At 40.2% G+C, this 22,066-nt stretch overlaps 1 protein-coding gene across 1 annotated transcript in view; it reads left to right on the top strand.

Annotated features, from left to right (window-relative positions):
- The first annotated feature begins 4,527 nt into the window (after window positions 1-4,527).
- The window catches only part of micu2 (mitochondrial calcium uptake 2), a 326,882-nt gene continuing 309,343 nt past the window's right edge, over window positions 4,528-22,066 (top strand). The window contains 1 exon segment of the mRNA XM_052026309.1: window positions 4,528-4,747. Coding sequence (XP_051882269.1) covers window positions 4,529-4,747 — 219 coding nt within the window. The 5' untranslated portion in view covers window position 4,528.

Below are 22,066 nucleotides of genomic sequence, written 5' to 3' on the forward strand. Positions count from 1 at the left end.
TCTGTAACTGTAACATTTTATTCTGTATTCTGTTATTTTTTTCCCTTGTACTACCTCAGTGCACTGTTGTAATGAAATGATCTCTATGGATGGCATGCAAAACAAAGTTTTTCACTGTACCTCAGCGCATGTGCCAATAATAAGTCAATTTACCAAATATACCATTGGTAGTGCTGAGGTTAATGAGGCCAGGGTTGTGGGACCACAGCAATTTTTGGAGGGTTCGAGGATCAGACGAGGCTACAGTGACAGATATTTCAACTTAAAGTGAGAATATTAAATTTGGGCCATTGAGGGAAAGAGAACAAACATGTCAGGTATAGGAAATTGTTATCAAACAATTCATTCAAAGTTTACAGGGGAAATAGGAGAAAAGGAAGAAATTAGGAGGGCAAAAAGGGGCTATGAAATGACCATGGCAAGTAGGATTAAGGAGAATCCTAAAATCCTTTATGAGTATATTAGAAGCATTATATAAGTATATTCAATATATTATATAAGTATATATGGATACTCAGTTGGCTTGATGGTAGAAAGCAAATGGTGATGGTGGGAGGTTGTTTCTTGGACTGCAGGCCCGTGACTAGCGGTGTGCCTCAGGGCTTGGTGCTGGGCCCATTGTTGTTTGTCATCTATGTCAATGATTTGGATAAGAATGTACAAGACATGGTTAGTAAGTTTGCAGATTACACTAAAATAGGTGGAATAGTGGACAAGGAAGAAGGTTATCAAAAATTACAGAGGGATCTTCATCAGCTGAGTAAGTGGGCCAAGGAATGGCAAATGGAGTTTAATTCGGATAAGTGCGAGCTGTTGCATTTTGGAAAGGCAAATCCAGGTAGGTTTTTCACAGTGAACGGTAGGGCCCTGGGGAGTGTTATAGAACAGAGCAACCTTGGAGTACAAGTACATGGTTCACTGAAAGTGAAGTCACAGGTAGATAGGGTGGTGAAGAAGGCTTTTGGCACGCTGGCCTTCATAAGTCGGGGCATTGAGTATGAAAATTGGGAAGTCATGGTGCAGTTGTACAGGACACTGGTGAGGCCACACTTGGAATATTGTGTTCAGTTTTGGTCGCACTGCTATGGGAAAGATGTCATTAAACTGGAAAGAGTGCAGAAAAGAGTTACAAGGATTTTGCCAGGACTTGAGGAACTGAATTATAGGGAGAGGTCAGATAGGCTAGGAATTTATTCCTTATAGCACAGAAGCGATCTTATAGAGGTGTATAAAATCATGAGGGGCACAGATAGGGAGAATGCACTCAGTCTTTTTCCCAGAGTTAGGGTATCAAGAACTAGAGGGCATAGGTTTAAGGTGACAGGGGTAAGATTTAAGTGGAACATGAGGGTCAACTTTTTTACACAAAGGGTGGTAGCTATGTGGAATGAGCTGCCAGAGGAAGTGGTTGAGGCAGGTACAATAACAACTTTTAAAAGACAGTTGGACAAGTACACAGATTTGAAATGTTTAGAAAGTTATGGGCCAAACACTGGCAGATGGGACGAGCTTGGATGGGGCATCTTGGTTGGCAGGTACCAGTTGGGCCAAAGGACCTGTTACCATGCTGTATGGCTCTATGACTCTAAGCAAGAGGGTAGCTAAAGAAGGAATAGGTCCCTTCAGGGACAAGACAAGTAATCTATGTGTGGAGCCAGGGGATATAAGTGAGATCCTACATGAATACTTCCCATTGGCAAGGATGTGGAGGATGGAGAGTCAAGGAGGGGTACACTGATATCCTGGAGCACATCTCTGTGAAGAGGAAGTGCTAGAAATATTGGAGCACATTAGGGTAGCAAAATCCCCAGGCCTATCCCAGGATACTAAGGGAAGCAAGGGAGGAGATTGCTGGGGCTTGATGGAGATCTTTGCATGTTCATTAGCCATGGATGAGGTACCAGAAGTCTGGAGGATAGCTCATGTTGTCCCCTTGTTCAAAAAGGCTGGTAGGGCTAAGCCTGGGAAGTACAACCTGGTGAGCCTAACAACAATGGTAGGGAAGTTGTTGGAGAAGATTCTTAGGGACAGGATTTATGTTGACTTGGAAAGGTAGCAATTAATTAGATGGAGTCAGCATGTCTTTGTCCAAGAGAGATTGTGTCTCCACAAATCTGACTGAATTTTTTGAGGAGGTAACCAAAGTGATTGATGAAGGCAGGGTGATAGATATTGTCTATAGGGATGTTAGTAAGGCTTTTGATAAAGTCCCGCATGGTCGGCTGGTTCAGAAAGTTAAGGCACAAGAGATCTGAGGTGTGTTGGTGGATTGGATCCAAAATTGGCTGGGTGATAGGAGGCAGAGGGTCATGGTGGAAGGATGCTCTCTGACTGGAAATCTGTAACAAGTGGTGTACTGCAGAGACTGATTCATTTGCAACTTATGAAAAATTTGGGTTACAAACAGTTCTCAGGAATGGAACCCTGTTGTAACCTGAGGACTGCCTGTACAATAAATGGCAGGGACCTTAGGAGTGTTGATGTACAGAGAGACCTTGGGATGCAGGTCGATAGCTCATTCAGAGTGGCAACACAGGTGGATGGGGGTAGTTAAAAAAAAGTTTTTATGCTTGCCTTCATAGGCAGAGTATAAGAGTTGGGATATCATATTGCAGTTGTACAAAACACTGGTTAGACTGCACTTAGAGTATTGTGTATAGTCCTGGTCACCACACTCCAGGAACAATGTGGTAGCAATAGAGAGAGTGCAAAATAGATTCACCAGGATGTTGCCTGGAATGGAGGGCTGTAATTATAAGGAAAGAACGGATAGGCTGAAGGGTGACCTTATAGTGGTTCACAAAATTATGAGTGGCATAGACAGCCAGAATCTTTTCCCCAAGGCAATAGAATAAAACTAGAGTGCACATGTTTAAGATGAGAGGGGAGAAATTTAAAGGACACCTGAGGGGTAAGTTTTTCCACAGAGGGTGGTAAATATTTGGCCTGAGCTGCCAGAGGAGGGAGTGAAAGTAGATACAGTTACAATGTTTAAGAAGCATTTGGACAGGTACTTGAATAGGGAAGGAGTAGAGGGATATAGGAAATGAACAAAACTGCAGATGCTGGAATTGTAAAACAAAACAAAGACAGAGAATGCTGGAAATATTGAGTAGGTCAGGCTGCATCTGTGAGAAGAGAAACAGAATCAACGTTTCAGGTCAGAAACCTTTTGTCAGATCAGAAAAGGATGCAAAAGGAGCTTGTAATGCTGCAGGTAGGGTGGGGGAGGGGGATGTCACTGTGACCATAGGGACAAGGTTGTCTGGTCAATGAGTGAATGGGAGCAGTTAGAGAGTGAGAACAGAACATGGGAGTTGCAAAATGTAGAGAAAGAGAATGTGCCCTGCAAGTCAGGCTGGGCAGGTCCTCCACTCCCACAGAGAAAAAAAAATGAAACAAATATTGAATCAGAATCAGGTGTATTATCACTGTTTTATATGATGTGCAATTTGTTGTTTTGCAGCAGCAGTACAGTGCAAAGACATAAAAGACTATAAATTACAAAATAAATAAATAGTGCACAAAAAAGGAACAGTGTGGTAGTGTTCATAAGTTCATGGACCGTTCAGAAATCTGACAACATATCTGTTGAGCTAATATTACAGATGGATGACCGACACAAACCAAGAAATCAAGTTACCTTAAGCTGTAGAATTAAATATTGAGACTAGAATGCTGAAAATTGGCCAGAGAGAAAATGAGGTGCTGTTCCTCAAGTCTGTATTGGGCTTCACTGTGATAGCACAGGAAGCCACAGACTGATAGGTCAGAGTGGGATGGGGAATTAAAGTGGCAGGCAACAGTGAGCTTAGGGCCACTGCTGTGGACTAAGTGCAGGAGTTTTGCAAAGCAGTCACCGAATCTGCCCTTGGTTTCTCCAATATTGAGGGATACAGCACTAATGTGGGCCCATGGGATAAGCATGGATAGGCATCGTGATCAGCATGGGCAAGGTGGGCCATAAGGGCTTGTTTCTGTTGCTGTATGTTTCTATGCTTGTATAGTTCAGTGAGGAAGGGATTGAATAGGACTTGGCGTGAGTTAGGATTGATAAAAATCAAAGAGGATATCAGAACTGTGGATACTGGAAACTTGAAACAAAATTAGAAAATGCTGGGTTTTTATTGATGTTGTACATGGCCCACTTCCAACTATACCCAAATTCAAAGATTCAAGGGAAGCGTGGCTCAGCATCACATATGGCCAGTTAACATAAGATGTGAAGACAATTATTCGACTGCAATAGGGAAACTTCAGCAAACCACCTAGAATGACATTCATTTATAATAACACCTTTCATTGTAAGCTGAACCGCCTGTTTTTGTGCTGAATTTCTTGTAAAACGCTCTAAAATTATGACAAACATAAACATATTCACTGTGAGTTATTTGTTATTTCTATGTTGAAACATAGGCCAATGACAGGAAATTGCAGACAACCTGGTGCAGCTCAGAGATGTAAACAGAGGTGTTACTGTTCAGGGTACTGTCGACCTCTCGCGAGATTTCTCCAAACTTCCGCCAAGATGGCGACTTGGAGGTGGTTGTCGCTGATGCTCAGGGAACCTGCAGCAACTTTCACCGTCTTGAGGAGTACCGTCAGCCGGCGGCGGCTGAGTCCTGGGGTTTTGCTGGGGCTGGGAGTTGCTGGAGTCGGGGGCCTGGTGTTTCACGGCGGCGGGAGCCAGTGGTGGAGCGGCAGCGGCCTGAGCCGCAGGTACAGCGTGTACGCAGCCGAGCAGCAGGTAAGCAGGACCGAGTCAGTGACGCAGACCGGCCGCTGCGGCCAACGAGTGACAGCCGCACTGTCCCTCGGGCTGCCACTCAGACCTCTGCCCGCATGAATAAACGTCAACTTATTACGTAAGAAACTACCGCAGAGGTATTCAGTCCAGAGGTCCGTGAACTTAAGTTGTTAGTTGCGATTCCTTTTAGTTTTGTTGACTTTCACCAACAACATGCAAACTGTCACATAGATGGTGGTTACTAGGCGTGTATAAATTGGCTGTACACAGTGGAGGGTAGTACTTTGTACTTCCGTTTTATTGTATGGTGTTTTGGTGTTGCTGAGAGAGAATAACATTCAGATGTAAAGAAATAATACTGATATTATTGACTATTAGATTTACCCGTACTTCGAAATACGGTTGAAATGTTAAACTGAGACCACTTTTGTCTGTTCTGTTAATACAGAAGAATGTAAGCTCAGATTTCTACTGGCTATTTGACTTTTTTCCCCTCAATTACCTTTACCTGTACTATATTAACTAATTCTTTGTCTCGCTTGTTTTGCTGTACCCTCCGCATAAATTGGCTGCTAACTTTAAAAGTATTTTGTTCTGATGCACTATGGGACATCTTCCTGAAAGGCTTTATGAAATCAAATTCATTCTTTAATTTCAAATGGTTTAACAAACTATAAATCCTCATCGTATAAGGGTTTAATCAGTGTAAACTAGTGGCACTTGCATAACTATTATTCAGAAATGCAACTACTGTTAAGATTACAAATCTAGAAAGAACATTTGTGCAGGCTTTGGTATAGTAGCTAAATGGTTTCCAGTTCTCTTTTTTGGATACTATAACTGTGTTAGTGTATGTTAAAATTTACTACACTTAGATGCTGAAATGATCAATGTCTCCTGTCTTGAATTCAAATAGCATTTTGTAGCATCTTAATTTTGAATGTGATTTAAACAACCCAAATAATATCACACACAAGTTTTTCAGATTACATACTCTCAATAAACAACTTCAAAATAATTCGAGTAGTTAGTATAACCTTTAATGCAGCAACTCACGTGGTACTGGAGGAGTGTTTTGTTTCCATACTCTACAGGTGCCAAGTAGAGAAAAAAGATGGAACAACATGGGTAGTGATTAACTACTGTATTAATCCATTAAATCTTGCTTGAGTCCACAAATAGTGTCCTAGGTATAAAATGTCTCTGGTCAGTTACTAAAGAGGGGCGTTGAGTTGAAGTACTTTTTGCTTAAACGATCCCATGTATGTGAACACATTTAAAAAATGTATTTCCTATTTCATGATCCCATTCCCCTTAATGAAACTACTTTGGCACCTGTCTGTTCCTGGCATTTTTCACATTTTAGAGACATTTAGTTCAAAAGGAGTTTTGTTCAATTTTATCAGAATCATTACATTGACCTGGATAGGTCATCAGCCAATTCTAATGCTTTCTGACTCCATTTCTTGTTTACTTTTAAGGGCAGGCTGAGGTACTAATGTGCATTTTGATGAGATATTCTGTGATTGTGCATAAATTGTCATAGCTTATTGGAACTGGTCATGTTGCATAATGGGAGGAAGGGTGGGTAAACCAATTTTAACAGGGTTATGTATAAAATGGTCTTTCTAAATCTTGATATGAGGCAAAATCCTGCAAGAGGCAATATTCATATTGTTATCAGTGTCTATACCTTTACTGAAATTTAACACATGCCTTTAGTTGCTATCTGCTATGATTATTTCTTATTTTGTTTCCAGATATGAGGCACATTGTTTTAATTGCAGCAATAATGCCAAGATGCAGCTGGTCAGGCAGCATGTGTGGAAAGAGAAGCAGTCATTGTTTTGGGTCTGTGACCCTTTGTCAGAACTGGGAAAGGGAGAGATACAAGTTACTTTTCAGTAGGAGAAAAGCTAAGGGAGAAATACATAGAATAAAAATTGGGTAGTGGGCTCGAGTAGGGCTGAAGCAAAGACTGTTTCACCCATTCCACAAAAAAGATAGAGTAGCTTGGGCCCATGCAAGTGACCATAGCTAAACCTTTGATTTGGAGACTGTAAATGGAATTGCAATAGAAGGTGTTTAATGTGAGGACAAGTTGAGCCAGGCAAGTAAATGTGTTGATGGAGGGAAAACTGGTTGGAACTCTGTTTAAGGAAGAAGCAGAGAGCCCTCAGACCCTCTGGTTGTTGGGTGGAGGTGTGGAGTGATTGTACTTCCATGGTGAAGATAAACTTGTTAGGGCCAGGGAATTTGTTACTGTCAAAGTGGTGGAGGGTATATGAAATGTCATGAACTGGACAAGAGAGAAAGAATGGAGTCAAGGTAGGAATAAATATATTCAGTGGGGCAAGAGCAGGCTTCGACAATGGGTCTGCATGGACAGACTGGACAATATCTGTTCAATATGTTGCAGATTTGTTTAATGATCTTTCATAATGTAGTGCGTTTACAAACTCCATTGATTCTTCTAGGCATTTTAACTAATTGGCATAGAAAAAAGATGTATCCTATCTACAGTAAGTTTGATGTATGAAGGTATGATAAAAATTAAGAACAAATTTGCTTTTGGATAATGCCCAAAATTCTTAAATCCAATTAAATATTTGACTTGTGGTCCTAAATGTAGGGAACCCAACAGCTGATTCAAATAACAAGCTACCACAAAGGTAATAACAACCAGATAATCTTTGTTAATATTGTTTAATGTTGTTGAGGGATAAATATTGGCCACATCTCCAGAAAATATCCAAATCAGAAAAGTTAACATAAAATTCTACAACTAAGTTTTAGATCCGTGTCTGTTTTGAGGATACAGAAACTAATTGTTGTTTGGTAGACAGTGAGTAAATTTGCATGTTACACTGGCTTGAACATTTTGTATTCTTCTGTTGTGAAACATGATGTAGAAATTTGTCTGTTTGGGTGATTAATTTATAGAATACATAAATATCAATATCATTGACACTCTGTTATTACCTGGTTTCCTGTTTAAATCTTGAGTACTGTTAAGAATATCTTGTGTGTTGGTCACATATGGACACATCCTAAAATTCTGAAACTTTTGTTGAATGTAGAGACCAAGGAATTCAGATACATAATTCCCTGAAATTATGACTGCAGATAGATAGTGCAGTAAATTTTGACAGTATTCTGAGGTCTGTGAAGTGGGACACAGAGTACTAGAGTAAAGAAATAAATAAATACATAGGGCATTAGTTTGATCACAATTGAAGAACTATGCAGGTTTGGGCATGCTAATATAAGAAGTATGGTAAAAGCATAGAGAGCTGAAATTCAGCAGGAAGATTAGAAACCTTTAGTTTTGAAGAATGATTTTAAATAATAAGCTTATTTCAATTAAATTAAAGGAATTTGGAAGGATTCATTGCTTTAATGGGACAGATTTCTTTAGCTCATGCCAGTGATTCTAATTGGATCTGCGAGTGGTTAGCTGATTTTAAATGGCAGCAAGTCCCAGACTTGTACATACGTGTTATCAAGCATGGAAGTCTCAGATTTATTGACAGATTCAGGAAGTTAAGTCTGTCAGTTTGCTCTATTTCTGGACTCCAAATCTTTGCCTAGCAGTGTCTGTGAATCTTTGAATTAAATGTCACATACAACTATGTTGCTTTCTTACATTTGGAGTGTTAATTGACTGAATATGGCTGATCTTCCCAAGGCCTCAACTCCTGTGACAGTTTCCATTGCCCTGAATTCCCCAATCTTTCAAAAATGTATCCATGTCTAACAATGTCTATTAACATTATCCTGTATAATAAGTTGCCCTCCAAGCTGCACACCATCCTACTTGGAAGCATATCACCGTTCTTTCACCATTGCTAGGTCAAAATCCTAGAATACCCTCCCTAACTGCATTGTGGGTCCACTTGCGCTTCCAGGACAGCAGCGTTTCAAGAAGGCAGCCCATCACCACCACCTCGGGCAATTAGGGATGGGCAATTAAATGGTAGCTCAGACTGTGCAGCTCACATCCCTTGAATGAATTTTTAAAAAAGTATGAATCCAGCAACTGGAAGGTTTTCTCCATTGAACTAAGTCGGTGGATTCCTTGGTGTGACACTTGGTCAAGGACAATCACTTATTTACTTCAAGAAGTCAGGTCTTACACCTATATTGTGATCAAGGTACAGACCCAAGTAGCCTTGGCAAAATCCAGACTGAGCATTGGTGAAGATGTTATTGATATCACTGTTGTATTTGTGTGCTTGGATTTGTCCTTTCTGTAGGGAGGATGTACTTGGACAGTTTCCACAATGTTGTGTCTAAGAATAACAGAAGGATGCCAATGAGTCCATGCTGTTCCCTGGGAAACAATCCCATTGGTCCCTTTTCTCTTCTTTATTCTCCTGTATCCCTGCAACTTATTGTCTCTGACACATGACCGTCAACTGGAAGTATCCCACAGGGTCATAGGGAGAACGTGCAGACTCTACGTAGCCCCCAAAATTGAGACCAAATTGGGTCCCTGGAGCTGAGGTAGCAGAACTAACTGCTTCACCACTGTCCATATTTGTGTTTGCTTCCCTATAGTGCAGACTCACCAGAATACTTCTGAAATGTGCAAACCATCTTTATTGTGCAGAAACATTTCATTTGGTATTCTACAGTAGTATTCATTGCTGCATTACTGTATAGAGAATAATTTTCCCAGATTTTGACTGGAATTTTGTATCATGGAAGCCTACAGTATGGAACATTTGTAAGAAAGAGAGTACCCCTTTTAATTCAGTGATTTTTTTTGTTGTTGATTTAACATTGCTTCAAATTTTTAGTGAACTGAATCAAGTTGAGAAGTGGATTTTACTAATCTGGATTAATTTGTGCCCAGAAGGAAACTGCTTGTGCAAGCCATGCAAAAAAAAAATAAAGGATACAATGGTATAACTATTTCAGAGAGAGCTGAGCCAAGTAATGCATGTGCCAAATATAAACTGAACAAAAGTATGTGCAGACTCAAAGCAGGAGTGATGATGGGATCACTGAGCTTTGATAGTTTAGAAATAAACAAACTGTTGGGAACTTTCACTCTGTTGCTAAGTGAAGTATTATTAATTTGACCTTTACCACAATTTTGTAAGAATGTTAATGCACAGAAGTATGTGTTGTGGTTCACTTCATAAAGATGAGTTATTAATAATAAAGACTATCATTTAACCAACTGCTTTTACCAATTTGATATGGATGAGAAATTACAGCAAAAACAAAAAAAGAAATTTAAAGTCATAACTGAGTCCTCGTTGTCCACGGGGATGGTACCGGAGGATTGGAGGGTGGCAAATGTTGTCCCCTTATTCAAAAAAGTTAGTAGGGATGGTCCAGGGAATTACAGACCAGTGAGCCTTATGTCTGTGGTGGGTAAGCTGATAGAAAGGATTCTAAGAGATAGAATCTATGATTATTTAGAGAATCATGGACTGATTAGGGACAGCCAGCATGGATTTGTGAAGGGAAGATCTTGCCTCACCAGCCTGATAGGGTTCTTTGAGGAGGTGACCAGGAAGATTGATGAGGGTTGTGCAGTGGATGTGGTCTACATGGATTTTAGTAAGGTGTTTGACAAGGTTCCGCATGGTAGGCTTCTTCAGAAGGTCAGAGGCCAAGGGATCCAGGGAGGCTTGGCCATGTGGATTGAGAATTGGCTTGACTATAGAAAGCAGAGGGTTGTGGTGGAGGGATTGCATTCGGATTGGAGGGCTGTGACTAGTGGTGTCCCACAAGGATCAGTTCTGGGACCTCTACTTTTTGTGATATTTATTGTTCTAGTTCCTCTGCTCCTCTACACTGGGCAGTGTAGAGGAGCAGAGGGATCTGGGGGTTCATATCCACAGATCACTGAAAGTTGCCACACAGGTGGATAGGGTAGTTAAGAAAGCTTTTGGGATTTTAGCTTTCATAAGTCGTGGGATCGAGTTTAAGAGCCGCAAAGTAATGATGCAGCTTTACAAAACTCTGGTTAGGCCACACTTAGCGTACTGTGTCCAGTTCTGGTTGCCTCATTCTAGGAAGGATGTGGAGGTGTTGGAGAGGGTGCAGAGGAGATTTACCAGGATGCTGCCTGGATTAGAGAGTATGGATTATGAGGAGAGACTAAAGGAGCTAGGGCTTTACTCATTGGAGAGAAGGAGGGTGAGGGGAGACATGGTAGAGGTATACAAAATATTAAGAGGAATAGATAGTGGACTTCCAGTGCCTCTTTCCCAGGGCACCAATGCTCAGTACAAGAGGCTTTAAGGTAATGGGTGGGAAGTTCAAGGGAGACGTCAGAGGGAGGTTTTTCACCCAGAGTGGTTGGTGCATTGAATGCGCTGCCTGGGGTCAAGTTCAAGAGATTGTTAGATAAGCATATGGAGGAATTTAAGATAGAGGGATATGTGTGAGGAAGGGGTTAGATAGTCTTAGGAGTGGTTTGAAGGTCGACACAACATGGTGGGCCGAAGGGTCTGTATTGTGCTGTATTGTTCTATGGTTGAACTGCATTATCTCAAATAATGTCTTTGGGAACATTTCCTGATTAGTGGTCTGACATACAAAGTCTTTTATGCAGAAGTTATTTGGATAACTCTGCTTTTAAATCCTTGATTTAGATATACAAAGAATTTGGACAAATGAGTGCAGTTCATTTGAATTTCATCTGAGAAATTAATTTACCAAAGAAGTACATTTTTGCAAACTTAGTATTCTCTCTTGGGCACTTATATATTTTCCCTCATATTTTGTCCTTGAATTTTCTTAGAAAAATTAGCATAAATGCATTGTAATACATTCTGTTGTTGATTTTTAAAAAAATTGTTAATGAAGTAAGAAAATGTGTAAGACTTGGCTGGCACAAGTTTTCCTCTTGTCATCCAATATTAACCAATTCATTGTAAAAGAATGAGGAATTTTAAGTGCATACTCTATTCAGTGCAAAACATTTTTGCGTTGCAGTATAAAAATATTTTGAAGGAAACTAACTATGCTCAGATAGTAATAAAAAAAAAACCTGGATCATGGAAATCTGTTTAAAACAAAAGAATATGACATATACTCACCAGATTAGGCGCAAATCTGAACTTTGCTTCCAGTTTTACAGATGTGGCTTGACCTGCTGACTTGAGATAATGCATTCGTATACTACTTTAATTTCTGTTTTTTGCTTTTGCAATACATTGTTAAATTTTCCTTGCCAATATCAAATCAGTGGGAGCAGTTGATTCAATGATAGTCTTATTGGTAACTGATTTGTATTAAAAGAAATACAGCAATCTTTTTATTTGCACAGATGGTAGAGGGAAATAACCATATTTAGTAGATTAATAAAGCTATATAAAATTATATTCTCAAACTTCATTGGGGGGGAAATCACATACATGCCTTAAGTACAAATGCAGTGACAGTTTTGAAGTCAAGTGATTTTGATATGTGGACAAATTACAGTGTGTCATTTTGTAACAGTAAGGAACTTAGTTGCATCATTTTCAAGGAAGCCATGGCCTAAATTTTGCTTGCCACCCACATTTGCAACAAAGAAATGAATTACTCCTGGACTTAATGTGTTTACATCCCTGAAGAAGAACTTGCCAGATGAAAGTTTCCTGGACAAAACCAGTGCCACCCTGCTTGGCACGAGGGCCTTGCATGACAATTTGGATCTTTTGGGCTGAACAGTATATGCCTCACAAATGATACTGCAGAAAAAACCTTTGGTAACTGGCAAAACCATGCCCTAGCTTTGTCTTCTGTCAAAGCATGTATTTTTCAATGCTTAATCTTTTAAAAACTATTAATAATGAACAATTTTGGGGAAAAATCTATAACACTTCTAAGTAATTACAGTAAAACTCTGAATATCTGTGAACTGAATGTTTGGAAATCCTATTGGTTTGGCATCTGGCTTGCTGGGTTCTGTTTCTCACACTCCCTTTACAGTCAGTGTGGATTCTGTTCCCTGTGCTCCCTTTACACTCAGTTCCTTGGAAAATTTATTATAATATCGTGTAACATCTTACAGAAAATAAGTTAATCATAATTGTGTTGTATTAGTAGGACTAGCAGCCAGTATTGTAGAAAATCTGTTTGTCCAGTACCACAATGTATAAAAGATGCTGGATTGTCAAAGTTTTACTAAATACTGAATTTGTTCTAGTAAAGGTATACTTTTGCCTTTTGGGCATCTTTTGGAAAAAGATGGTTTTGGTGAACTTTTCATAAGTTTGAACAAGTTGGAGAAACAAGTAACTTTGAATAAGTGGCAGTCATTCATGGGAAGAATCCAGGGGATAAGAGAGCATGCCCAGCAATTATTAATTCCATTGGTCTAGGATATTCAATAAATCCAGGAAGGAAAACACTGACAGGGTATGGACTAAAAAATATTTTACTAATTGGAAAAGTTTTTATTTAGTCTTGATGGGCTAAATGGTAATCCTTGGTTAAAATTTTACATCAAAGTTGAGTTTATTGCCATATGCTCAAGTACATGTATGCACAGGTTCAATGAAAAACTTATTTGCAACAGCATCACAAGCATTTGGCATCATATAAGCTGCATTCACAAGAAAAGCACAAATATAAATTATACACAATCTTTGCAAGAAAGAACACAATTAGAACAAAAAAAAGTCCATTTTAGTGCAAAGTGGTTGTAGTGTTGCTACACTATAGTGATTAGGGTTTTGCCAGTTGGTTCAAAAACTGAATGGTTGAAGGGAAGGAGCTGTTCTTGAACCTGGTGGTGTGGGACTTCAGGCTTCAGTACCTCCCACCCCATGGTAGCTGTGAGAAGATGGCATGGCCCAGATGGTGGGGATCTTTGATGTTGCCTCCTTGAGGCAGCGCCTCCTGTAGATACTACCAGTGGTGGGGGAGATGTGCCTGTGATGTATTGGGCAGAGTCCACTACTCTCTGCAGCTTCTAGCATTCCTGCGCATTTGAATTGCCATACCAGACCATGATGCAACTAGTCAGGATACTTTCAACAGTACATCTGCAGAAGTTTGTTAGAGTGTTCAGTGACAAACCAAACCTCTAACCTCCTAAGAAAGCAAAGATGCTGGCCTGCTTTCCTTATGATTGCATCTATGTGCTGGGCCCAGGACAGGTGATCCAATATGTTGATGCCCAGGAGTTTAAAGCTGCTGACTCTCTCCACCACTGATTTCCCCCAATATAGACTGGCGCATGTTCACCCTCTTTCCACTTCCTGAAGTCAACAATCAGCTCTAGTTTTGCTGATCTGAAAGGATGTGTATGAGACAAATAGATACTTTTTCTCCACTCTAAATGCTTTTATGATTATCATTGAATTCTAGTCATTGCCATCTCCATTGCAATATTTGGCTAACCAAAAAATACATAGAGAAAACCTCAAAATTCAATCTCGTGAAATTCCTTGTTCTGCTACTCATCATGTGGAGCAAGAGATAGCAGCAGACATATGGTAATGATCAACAGTTTCCATCTATTTCTATAAATCGTTCTACACCCACATTCTAAACACATTTTTCATTGAACTCGCTGACCTACAACAAAGATAAAAATAATAATCCAAACATTCATCTATCATAACAAGCTCACCATTGATGTATCTTAATAGAAAAAATAAATTGTGCTTTAATTTTAGTGAAACTGGCAGAAGAGTCTATAGCCAAAACATTAAACATACTTTTATAATTGCCATTGAGCGTTTCTTTTCAGAATGTTTCCCTTTTAGTTACCATTAAATTAAAATATTGAAGCTGCAGTCAATTTTGGAAGATGAATGTGCTGATGCTGTTATCTTGGGTTAATCCTGACAGATTAATGACACAAGGAAAAACATGAGATTGAAATGGTACCTTTTCCCCCCTAACATCATGCGTGTAAACTACACCTGGCAAGGAAATAATTTGTTGCTTGTTCGAATGTTACATTGTTGCAAAATCTCTGAAATCTTTCACTTCATTTAAAATATGTTTGTTATTAACAGAAAAAGTTTTAAATTTAATAGCTTATCATTTTTAAAATATTGCAACTTTACAAAAAAAACTGGAGTAGAAGTATTGTGTGCAGTTCTAAGTACCTGATTGAGCTGGAGAGAGTGCAGAGGAGATTCACCAGGATGTTGCCTGGATTTAATGACTTTAGTTAGGGGGGAGATTAGGCTGTACTTGTTTTCCCTGTAGTGAAGGAAGCTGAGGGGTGATCTAACAGAAGTATATAAGATTGAGGGCACAGACAGGGTCGATAGTGAAAGTCTTTTACCCATGGTTGGGGGTCCCTAAAGCAACAGTGCAGAGATGTTTGTGAGAGGAAGAAGTTTTTAAAAGTTTTTTTTACACAGTGGTTGATATCTGAAATGCACTGCTAGAGGAGGTGGAATCAGATACAATTACTATGTTTAAGAGGCATTTAGATACGTAAGTGGCAAGGCATGGAAGGATCTGGTCCTACTGTGGGCGAATGGGATTAGTGTAGATGGACAAAAGGGTAAGGTGGGCCAGGAGGTCTGTTTCTGTGTTGTATGACTGTGACCAAATATTTTTGTACTTGTGCGAAGATATCTGTATGAGTGTTAATGAGTTTATCAACCACCTTTTATACATCTTGTCAACTGTTTGTTATTTTGTCAATTTAGCTCATTTTAATCAAATTTTTAAAGAATCCTGATGAGTACAGTCTTAAATTCTAGTTGGTAGTGGATCTTTGCTTTGTGGATGGCAAGTCTGATGCACTTCAGTAAACAAATTGATAATGACCTGGTGTTCAGACTCTGAACATGCACAAGTGCAACCATTGTCCTTGACTGAAGTTAGGGTGAACTTGGCCATGGAATGCCTGCAAGGTAGGTTGAATAGTTTCCCAGATGTACTGCAGATTGGCTCCATTCCATCAGGAAACTTGGTGCAGTATTGTGGCAAGAAAGATTGAGAAAAGGTTTGATGTGATGGTGGAGCTTTTTTTTGTAGATCTAAGGCTTGCATGTGAGCATGTAGCAAATGTAAGATGGAGATGAATTTCTTCGAAGACCTAAGCTCAAAGGATGCGCCACAGTCCCTCTCAAGACTTGTGTGGATAAAGTCCCATATCAACCTGCCATTGGTTTGGTTTGCAACAGGTTATCGAGAAGGAAGATGGAATTTTGGCCATTATTGCCAGAGGGATTCAACTTAAGAGCAGGGAAGCTATGCTGCAACTGGAGTACTGCGTGCAGTTCTGGTTCTCCTTACTTGAGGGATATACTGGCTTTGGAGTTGGTGCAGAGGTGGTTCACCAGGTTGATTCTGGAAATGAGGGGGTTAGCCTATGAGGAGAGATTGAGTTGCCTGGGTCTATACTCGCTGGAATTCAGAAGAATGAGAGGGGATCTTATAGAAACACAAAATTATGAAAGGGATAGATAAGATAGAGGCAGGAAGGTTGTTTCCACTGGTAGGTGAGACTAGAACTAGGGGACACAGCTTCAAAATTCAGGGGAATAGATTTAGGACAGAGATAAGGAGAAACTGCTTTTCCCAGAGAGTAGTGAATCTGTGGAATTCTCTGCCCAGGGAAGTAGTAGAAGCTACCTCATTAAATATATTTAAGGTGCAGATAGATTTTTGCAGAGAGGGGAATTAAGGGTTTTGGGGAAATGTTAGGTACGCGGATCTCAGTCTACGGCCAGATCAGCCATGATCTTATTGAATGGCGGAGCAGGCTAGATGGGCGAGATCCTGCTCGTATTTCTTACGTTCTTATTGTACCACATCTCCCCCAACAATAAAGGTTCATGATGAGACCCTGGAAAACATGGATCACTTTCCACATCTTGGGAGCCACCTTTCAATGAAGGCAGCCTTTGATGAAATTTACTTTTGCTTTAAAAATACCAGAACAACCTATGGATGCTTGAGAAAAAGAGTGTTTGAAGATCAAGAGATCAAGTGTGGCAGAAAGTTCAAGGCCTACAACAGGCACCTGGAAGTGCTGGAGAGCCACCACCTGTGCTATCGGCATAAAATCATCTGAATCTGCTGGCAGAATAAGCAAAACAGCATCAGCTTCTTCTCCCAGGCCAGCATCCTCAGCACTGAGGCCCTAATTTCATTCATTTGCCTCTGGTGGGCAGGCCACATGGTTCTTCTAAAACACACACCCTGCCCTAAACACCATCATGGCAGATAACCATACGGACTGAGCAAAGATTTTGAGAATGTTCTTGAAGCCTCCTTGAAAGAAAGTAACAGCACCAAAGACTTGTGGGAATCGTTGACTCATGACTGTTCGGAATGGAGAAGGAGCATTCAGGATGGCATTGTCAACCTAGCCTCCATTCGTAGGGAGCATGCAAAGCCAGACTAAATTGCGAATGGCAGGTCCCCACCCACTCTACTCACCTGGCTGCTGATCAAGATTGGTAAATTATTATTTTTATTATATTTATTATTGTCACATGTATGGAGGTACAGTGGAAAAACTTGTTTGAATATCGTCCATACAGATCATCTCATTACAACAGTGTATTGAGGTAGTGCAAGGGAAAACAATAACAGAATGCAGAATAAAGTGTTACAGTTCCAGAGAAAGTATATTGCAGGTAGACAATATGGTGCAAGGCCATAACGAGGTGGATTGTGAGGTCAAGGGTCCATTTTATCGTACTAGGGACTATTTAATAGTATTATAACAGCAGGATAGAAATTGACCTTGAGCCTGGCGGTGCATGCTTTCAGGCTTTTGCAACTTCTGCCCAATGAGAGTGGGGGGAGAAGAGAGAATGTCTGAGGTGGATGGGTTTGATTATATTAGCTGCTTTACCGAGGCAGCGAGAGGTGTAGACAGAGTCCATGGAAGGGAGGCTGGTTTCCATGATGTGCTGAGCTGTGTCCACAACTCCCTGCAGTTGCCATACCAAGCTGTGATGCATTCAGGTAGGATGCTTTCTATGGTGCATTGATAAAAATTGGTGCTGGTCAAAGGGGACAAGCCATATTTCAAGATCCATCTATGGCAGAGACTGTGGGGCCCATGTTCGTCTCGTCAGGCACCTCAGAACTTGAAGGAACAAGTCCTGAGGGACTGCATAAAAATAATAACAACAAGAAATTCTAGTACTGATTTCAGGTCCAATGTAAGTGATAATGCCTCTCACCAAAGGCTGTGTATATTCATTATCTTAAGAAAATTGTGGTGCATAGGTGTTTAGTAGTTTGTGCAAATCACCCTAATCAAGGAACTTTTGGGGAAAAAAAACTGCTTGAGGAGAATGCAATCATGTACTGTATAGGGGGACATTGAATTTTCAGAGAAGTTTGAGCAAAGAGAAATGCAGTGTAGTAGTTGTAAAGAGAGATCTGGAAATCTATGAAGTTGGATCCTGCAGTGGGTGGAGAGTTTTAAAATGAAGAACGATGGTTAGATCACTTTCATGCCTTTTTAAAAAAAATAAAGACAAAGCTATTTCAGAAGTTGTGTTACAGATTTACTAAACCAGAAGAATTTAAAAATAAACTGTGCTCTCTGAAATGATAATAAAGGTGTATGTAAATGATCAACTTCACTTTACCATATACCAATTAGGAATTCCTGAATGGGTTTGGATTAGAAATGGTAAGCATAACAATGCATCAGATAGGCCATAAGAATTAATGCTATTCTTATCCTCGCAATGGTAACCAATCCAGGCAATATTAAGGAAATTCCTTAGAATGAGCAAGTTTTAAGCATCTAAGAACCAAAAATACCAAGAATAGGAGCGGGTGTGTGAACTTGAAAGATCAAACTTCAAATACATAAGGAATAATCTTAAGTAAATTAGTTGATGGAATTTCTTCAGCAGCATTTCAGTAAAAGTTGAATACTGTTAAAGGTATAAAAATGGATATTTAGAACAGATAAGTACATATCCAAGATCGGCAAGTATAGATTAAACATTGAACTCAAAGTTTTTCCTTCAATAGTTGAATGGATTTCTGTTTCGAGAAATGAAAATTCTGAAGTTATTTAAAGAGTACTGCAGGAACAAAAGTGTACATTTGTTCCTTTTGGATGAACTAAGATGTGCCATTTGGTCTTTTGCACTGTGAACTCAGTGATTTTGCTCAAAATGGTAAGGATTTCAAAGAGGCTGACATGTATGTCCAAGTCCCTGTCATTTCAAATCTTTATCACTATAGTCTTTTTATTTTTTGCGATTGCTCGCTGTAGGCAAGTCCGAATTACTTTTGTCTCATGGGCTGTTATATTTGATATCTGTGGAAATTTTCAATAATGCATCCTGGATAAGAAACAGCATTTACTGTTAAATTAATTTAGCTACTATAATGTTTTCATTGTAACTTCCATCTTCAGTGTACACTAGAGCATCAGGATATCAGAGTTATGCTAACTTTAAGAAAGGATTAACAGCACAATCCAGAGCTCTTAATGACCACAGGAATAAATTTGAAGTAGGAGTACTGTTATAAATTAATCAAACAAGCAGCCAAATGCACAATGAAAGATTCAGCAAACAATAATGAGATAAATGACCAAATTATTTGTTATTGATTGAGGGATAAATGTTTATCAGACTGCAGGTCAGTTCTGCATGATCATTAAATAATACCATAAGATCCATTGCATCCACGTGAGAGACTGGATGAGACTTCAGTTTTGTGTCCTTGGAAAGAATCCATAACTCTGACTCAGCTAAGACTTGTGCCTTTGAGCTAAGATAACATGCAGATAAAATCTTAAAGAAGACTTGTAGAATTTTGAGTTTTACGTAAAAAGCCACGAGGAATGAATCCAATTCAGGTTTTCAAAATTACAATGAGTATTTACAAGGGAATGACCACTTTCTGTGAGAAGGAGTTATCAATTAATAATTACCAGAGAGAGAGAGAAAATGTTTAGGAGAAAAATCATCTTTACTGCAGATTGTTGAGACATTGAATGCTTGGCATAGATAACGATTGATTTTAAGGGACAACCAGGTATTTGAAACAGAGAGAATCCAGCAAAGGGCCAACAAACACACACTGAGATGAATAGCTTTCTTCTATAATATAAATTTATTTGGCTCTGTTTTGAAAATTTTGTCTTTGAATGCAAGAATGGGGAAAGGAAATGATTGGGAGTGTGCTATTTTTACAACATAGGCTTTTACTGTGAAGTGTGCCTTATTCAAAATAACAGATGTTGTTTAAGCTTGTGCTTTACATAAAACATCCTATGAGAGTATAAATGTCTGCCTAAAGAAACATTCTTCATTTTATAATCACTTGAGCTGAGAATAGACCATATTCGCAGTCTAAAAGCTTAGGTGACCACAGACATTCCAGTAGTTTTAGTCATGTCTAAATATGATGCAAGTCACATTTGCTTGAACCTTTTAGATATCATAAAAGGTGAAATATATATAAGAGAATTGAAGGATACTGCAAATGGCTGCCAGTCTTGACCACTTGGGATTTCTACAAGGGAATAAAGTACTTGTCTGGAAAGAAGTGAGACAACATTTATATTAAATTCACACTAGGATCTCCAACATTGCTTTTATGTCTGAGTTAACATTGTTGTTTAAATTTTTTTTTTATAAAGAAAAGATGAACATAGCAGATCTATTGTGAAAGTGCTGAGATGCTGGAACTGCCGACCTAACAACATCATGGGTATACCTTCACCACAGGGACTGCAGTGATTCAAGAAGGTGACTTCCAACATAACCTGTCAGAGGGAGTTGGGAATGGACAATATTTATTGGCCTTGCCAGTGACACCCATAATCCGTGTATACATAACAAAAATAATAATGTGCCTTGAAACTTGGATTCAGTCTAAGTTTCCACTCCAGGATATCCGAGATGTCCTCCTCCTTCAGTGAATGGGGTTTCCCTTCCACCACCATCAATGTTGCCCTCACTTGCATCTCCTCCATTTCCCGCACATCTGCCCTCACCCCATTCTCCCCTTCCCCCCCCACCCCTGACATAACAGGGACAGGGTTCCCCTTGTCTTCATCTACCACCCCATGAGCCTCTGCATCCAACACATCATTTTCCACAACTTCTGCCACCTCCAACAGGATCCCACCACTAGGCACATCTTCCCCTCCCCCACCCTCTTTCTGTATGGATCGCTCTCTCCGTGACTCCCTTGTCCACTCATCCCTCCCTGCAGATGACCCTCCCAGCACATCCCTGCAACCGCACCTGCCCCTACACCACCTCCCTCACCACCATTCAGGGCCCTAGACAGTCCTTCCAGGTGAGGCAGCACTTCACCTGTGAATCTGAGCGTGTTATTTATTGCATCTGGCGCTCTGGGTGCGGCCTCCTATATATCGGTGAGACCTGACGGAGATTGGTGACTGCTTCGTTGAGCACCTTTGATCCGTCTGCCACAAAAGCAAGGATCTCCCGGTGGCCATCCACTTCAATTCCATGTCCCACTTTCATACCGACATGTCTATCCATGGCCTCGTCTACTGTCTTGTTGAGGTCAGATGTAGGTTGAAGGAACAACACCTCACATTTCACCTTAGTAGTCTCCAACCTGATGGCCTCAACATCAATTTCTCTAACTTCTGGTAACCCCTCCCCTCTTCACCCACACCCTCCCCCCCCCCCCACCTTTCTCTTTTTCTTTTCTCCTTTGTCTTCCCTCATTCCTGAGGCCCCCTTTCCCCCGCCCTCATGACCCACCTATCTTCACCTCCTTCCCTTTATTCCATGGTCCACTGCCCTCTCCTACCAGATTCTTCCTCGTTTGGCCCTTTGCCTCTTCTACCTATCGCCTCTTCTACCTATCACCTCTCAGGTTCTTGCTTTTCTCCCCTCCTCCACCTCCACCCCCACCCTCCTACCCTTCTCCCTCTCACCTGGACTCGTCTCTCACCTGCCTGCATGTACTCTTTCCCCCCCCCCCAGCTTCTGCCCTCTTCCTTTCCAGTCCTGATGAAGGGTCTCGACCTAAAATATTGACTGTTTATTTCTCTCCATAGATGCTGCCTGACCTGCTGTTCCCCCAGCACTTTGTGTGTGTTATTCCAGATTCCAGCATCTGCAGAATTTCTTGTGCTTCAGTCTAAGAAAGTCTGTATGAGATGAGATATCTTTATTAGTCACATGTACATCAAAACACACAGTGAAATTCATCTTTTGCATAGAGTGTTCTAGGGGCAGCTCGCAAGTGTCGCCACGCTTCCGGCACCAACATAGCATGCTCACAACTTCCTAACCCGTATGTCTTTGGAATGTGGGAGGAATGTGGTATGTTAGTATATGTAGTCAGAGCATATTATATAAAAGGCAGAGTAATGAAATAAGGGACATCATCTCAACTGTGTACATTAGTTGTTTGCCTCTT

This window comes from Pristis pectinata, chromosome 11 (assembly GCF_009764475.1).
Source record: "Pristis pectinata isolate sPriPec2 chromosome 11, sPriPec2.1.pri, whole genome shotgun sequence".
NCBI classification, from domain to species: Eukaryota; Metazoa; Chordata; class Chondrichthyes; order Rhinopristiformes; family Pristidae; genus Pristis; species Pristis pectinata.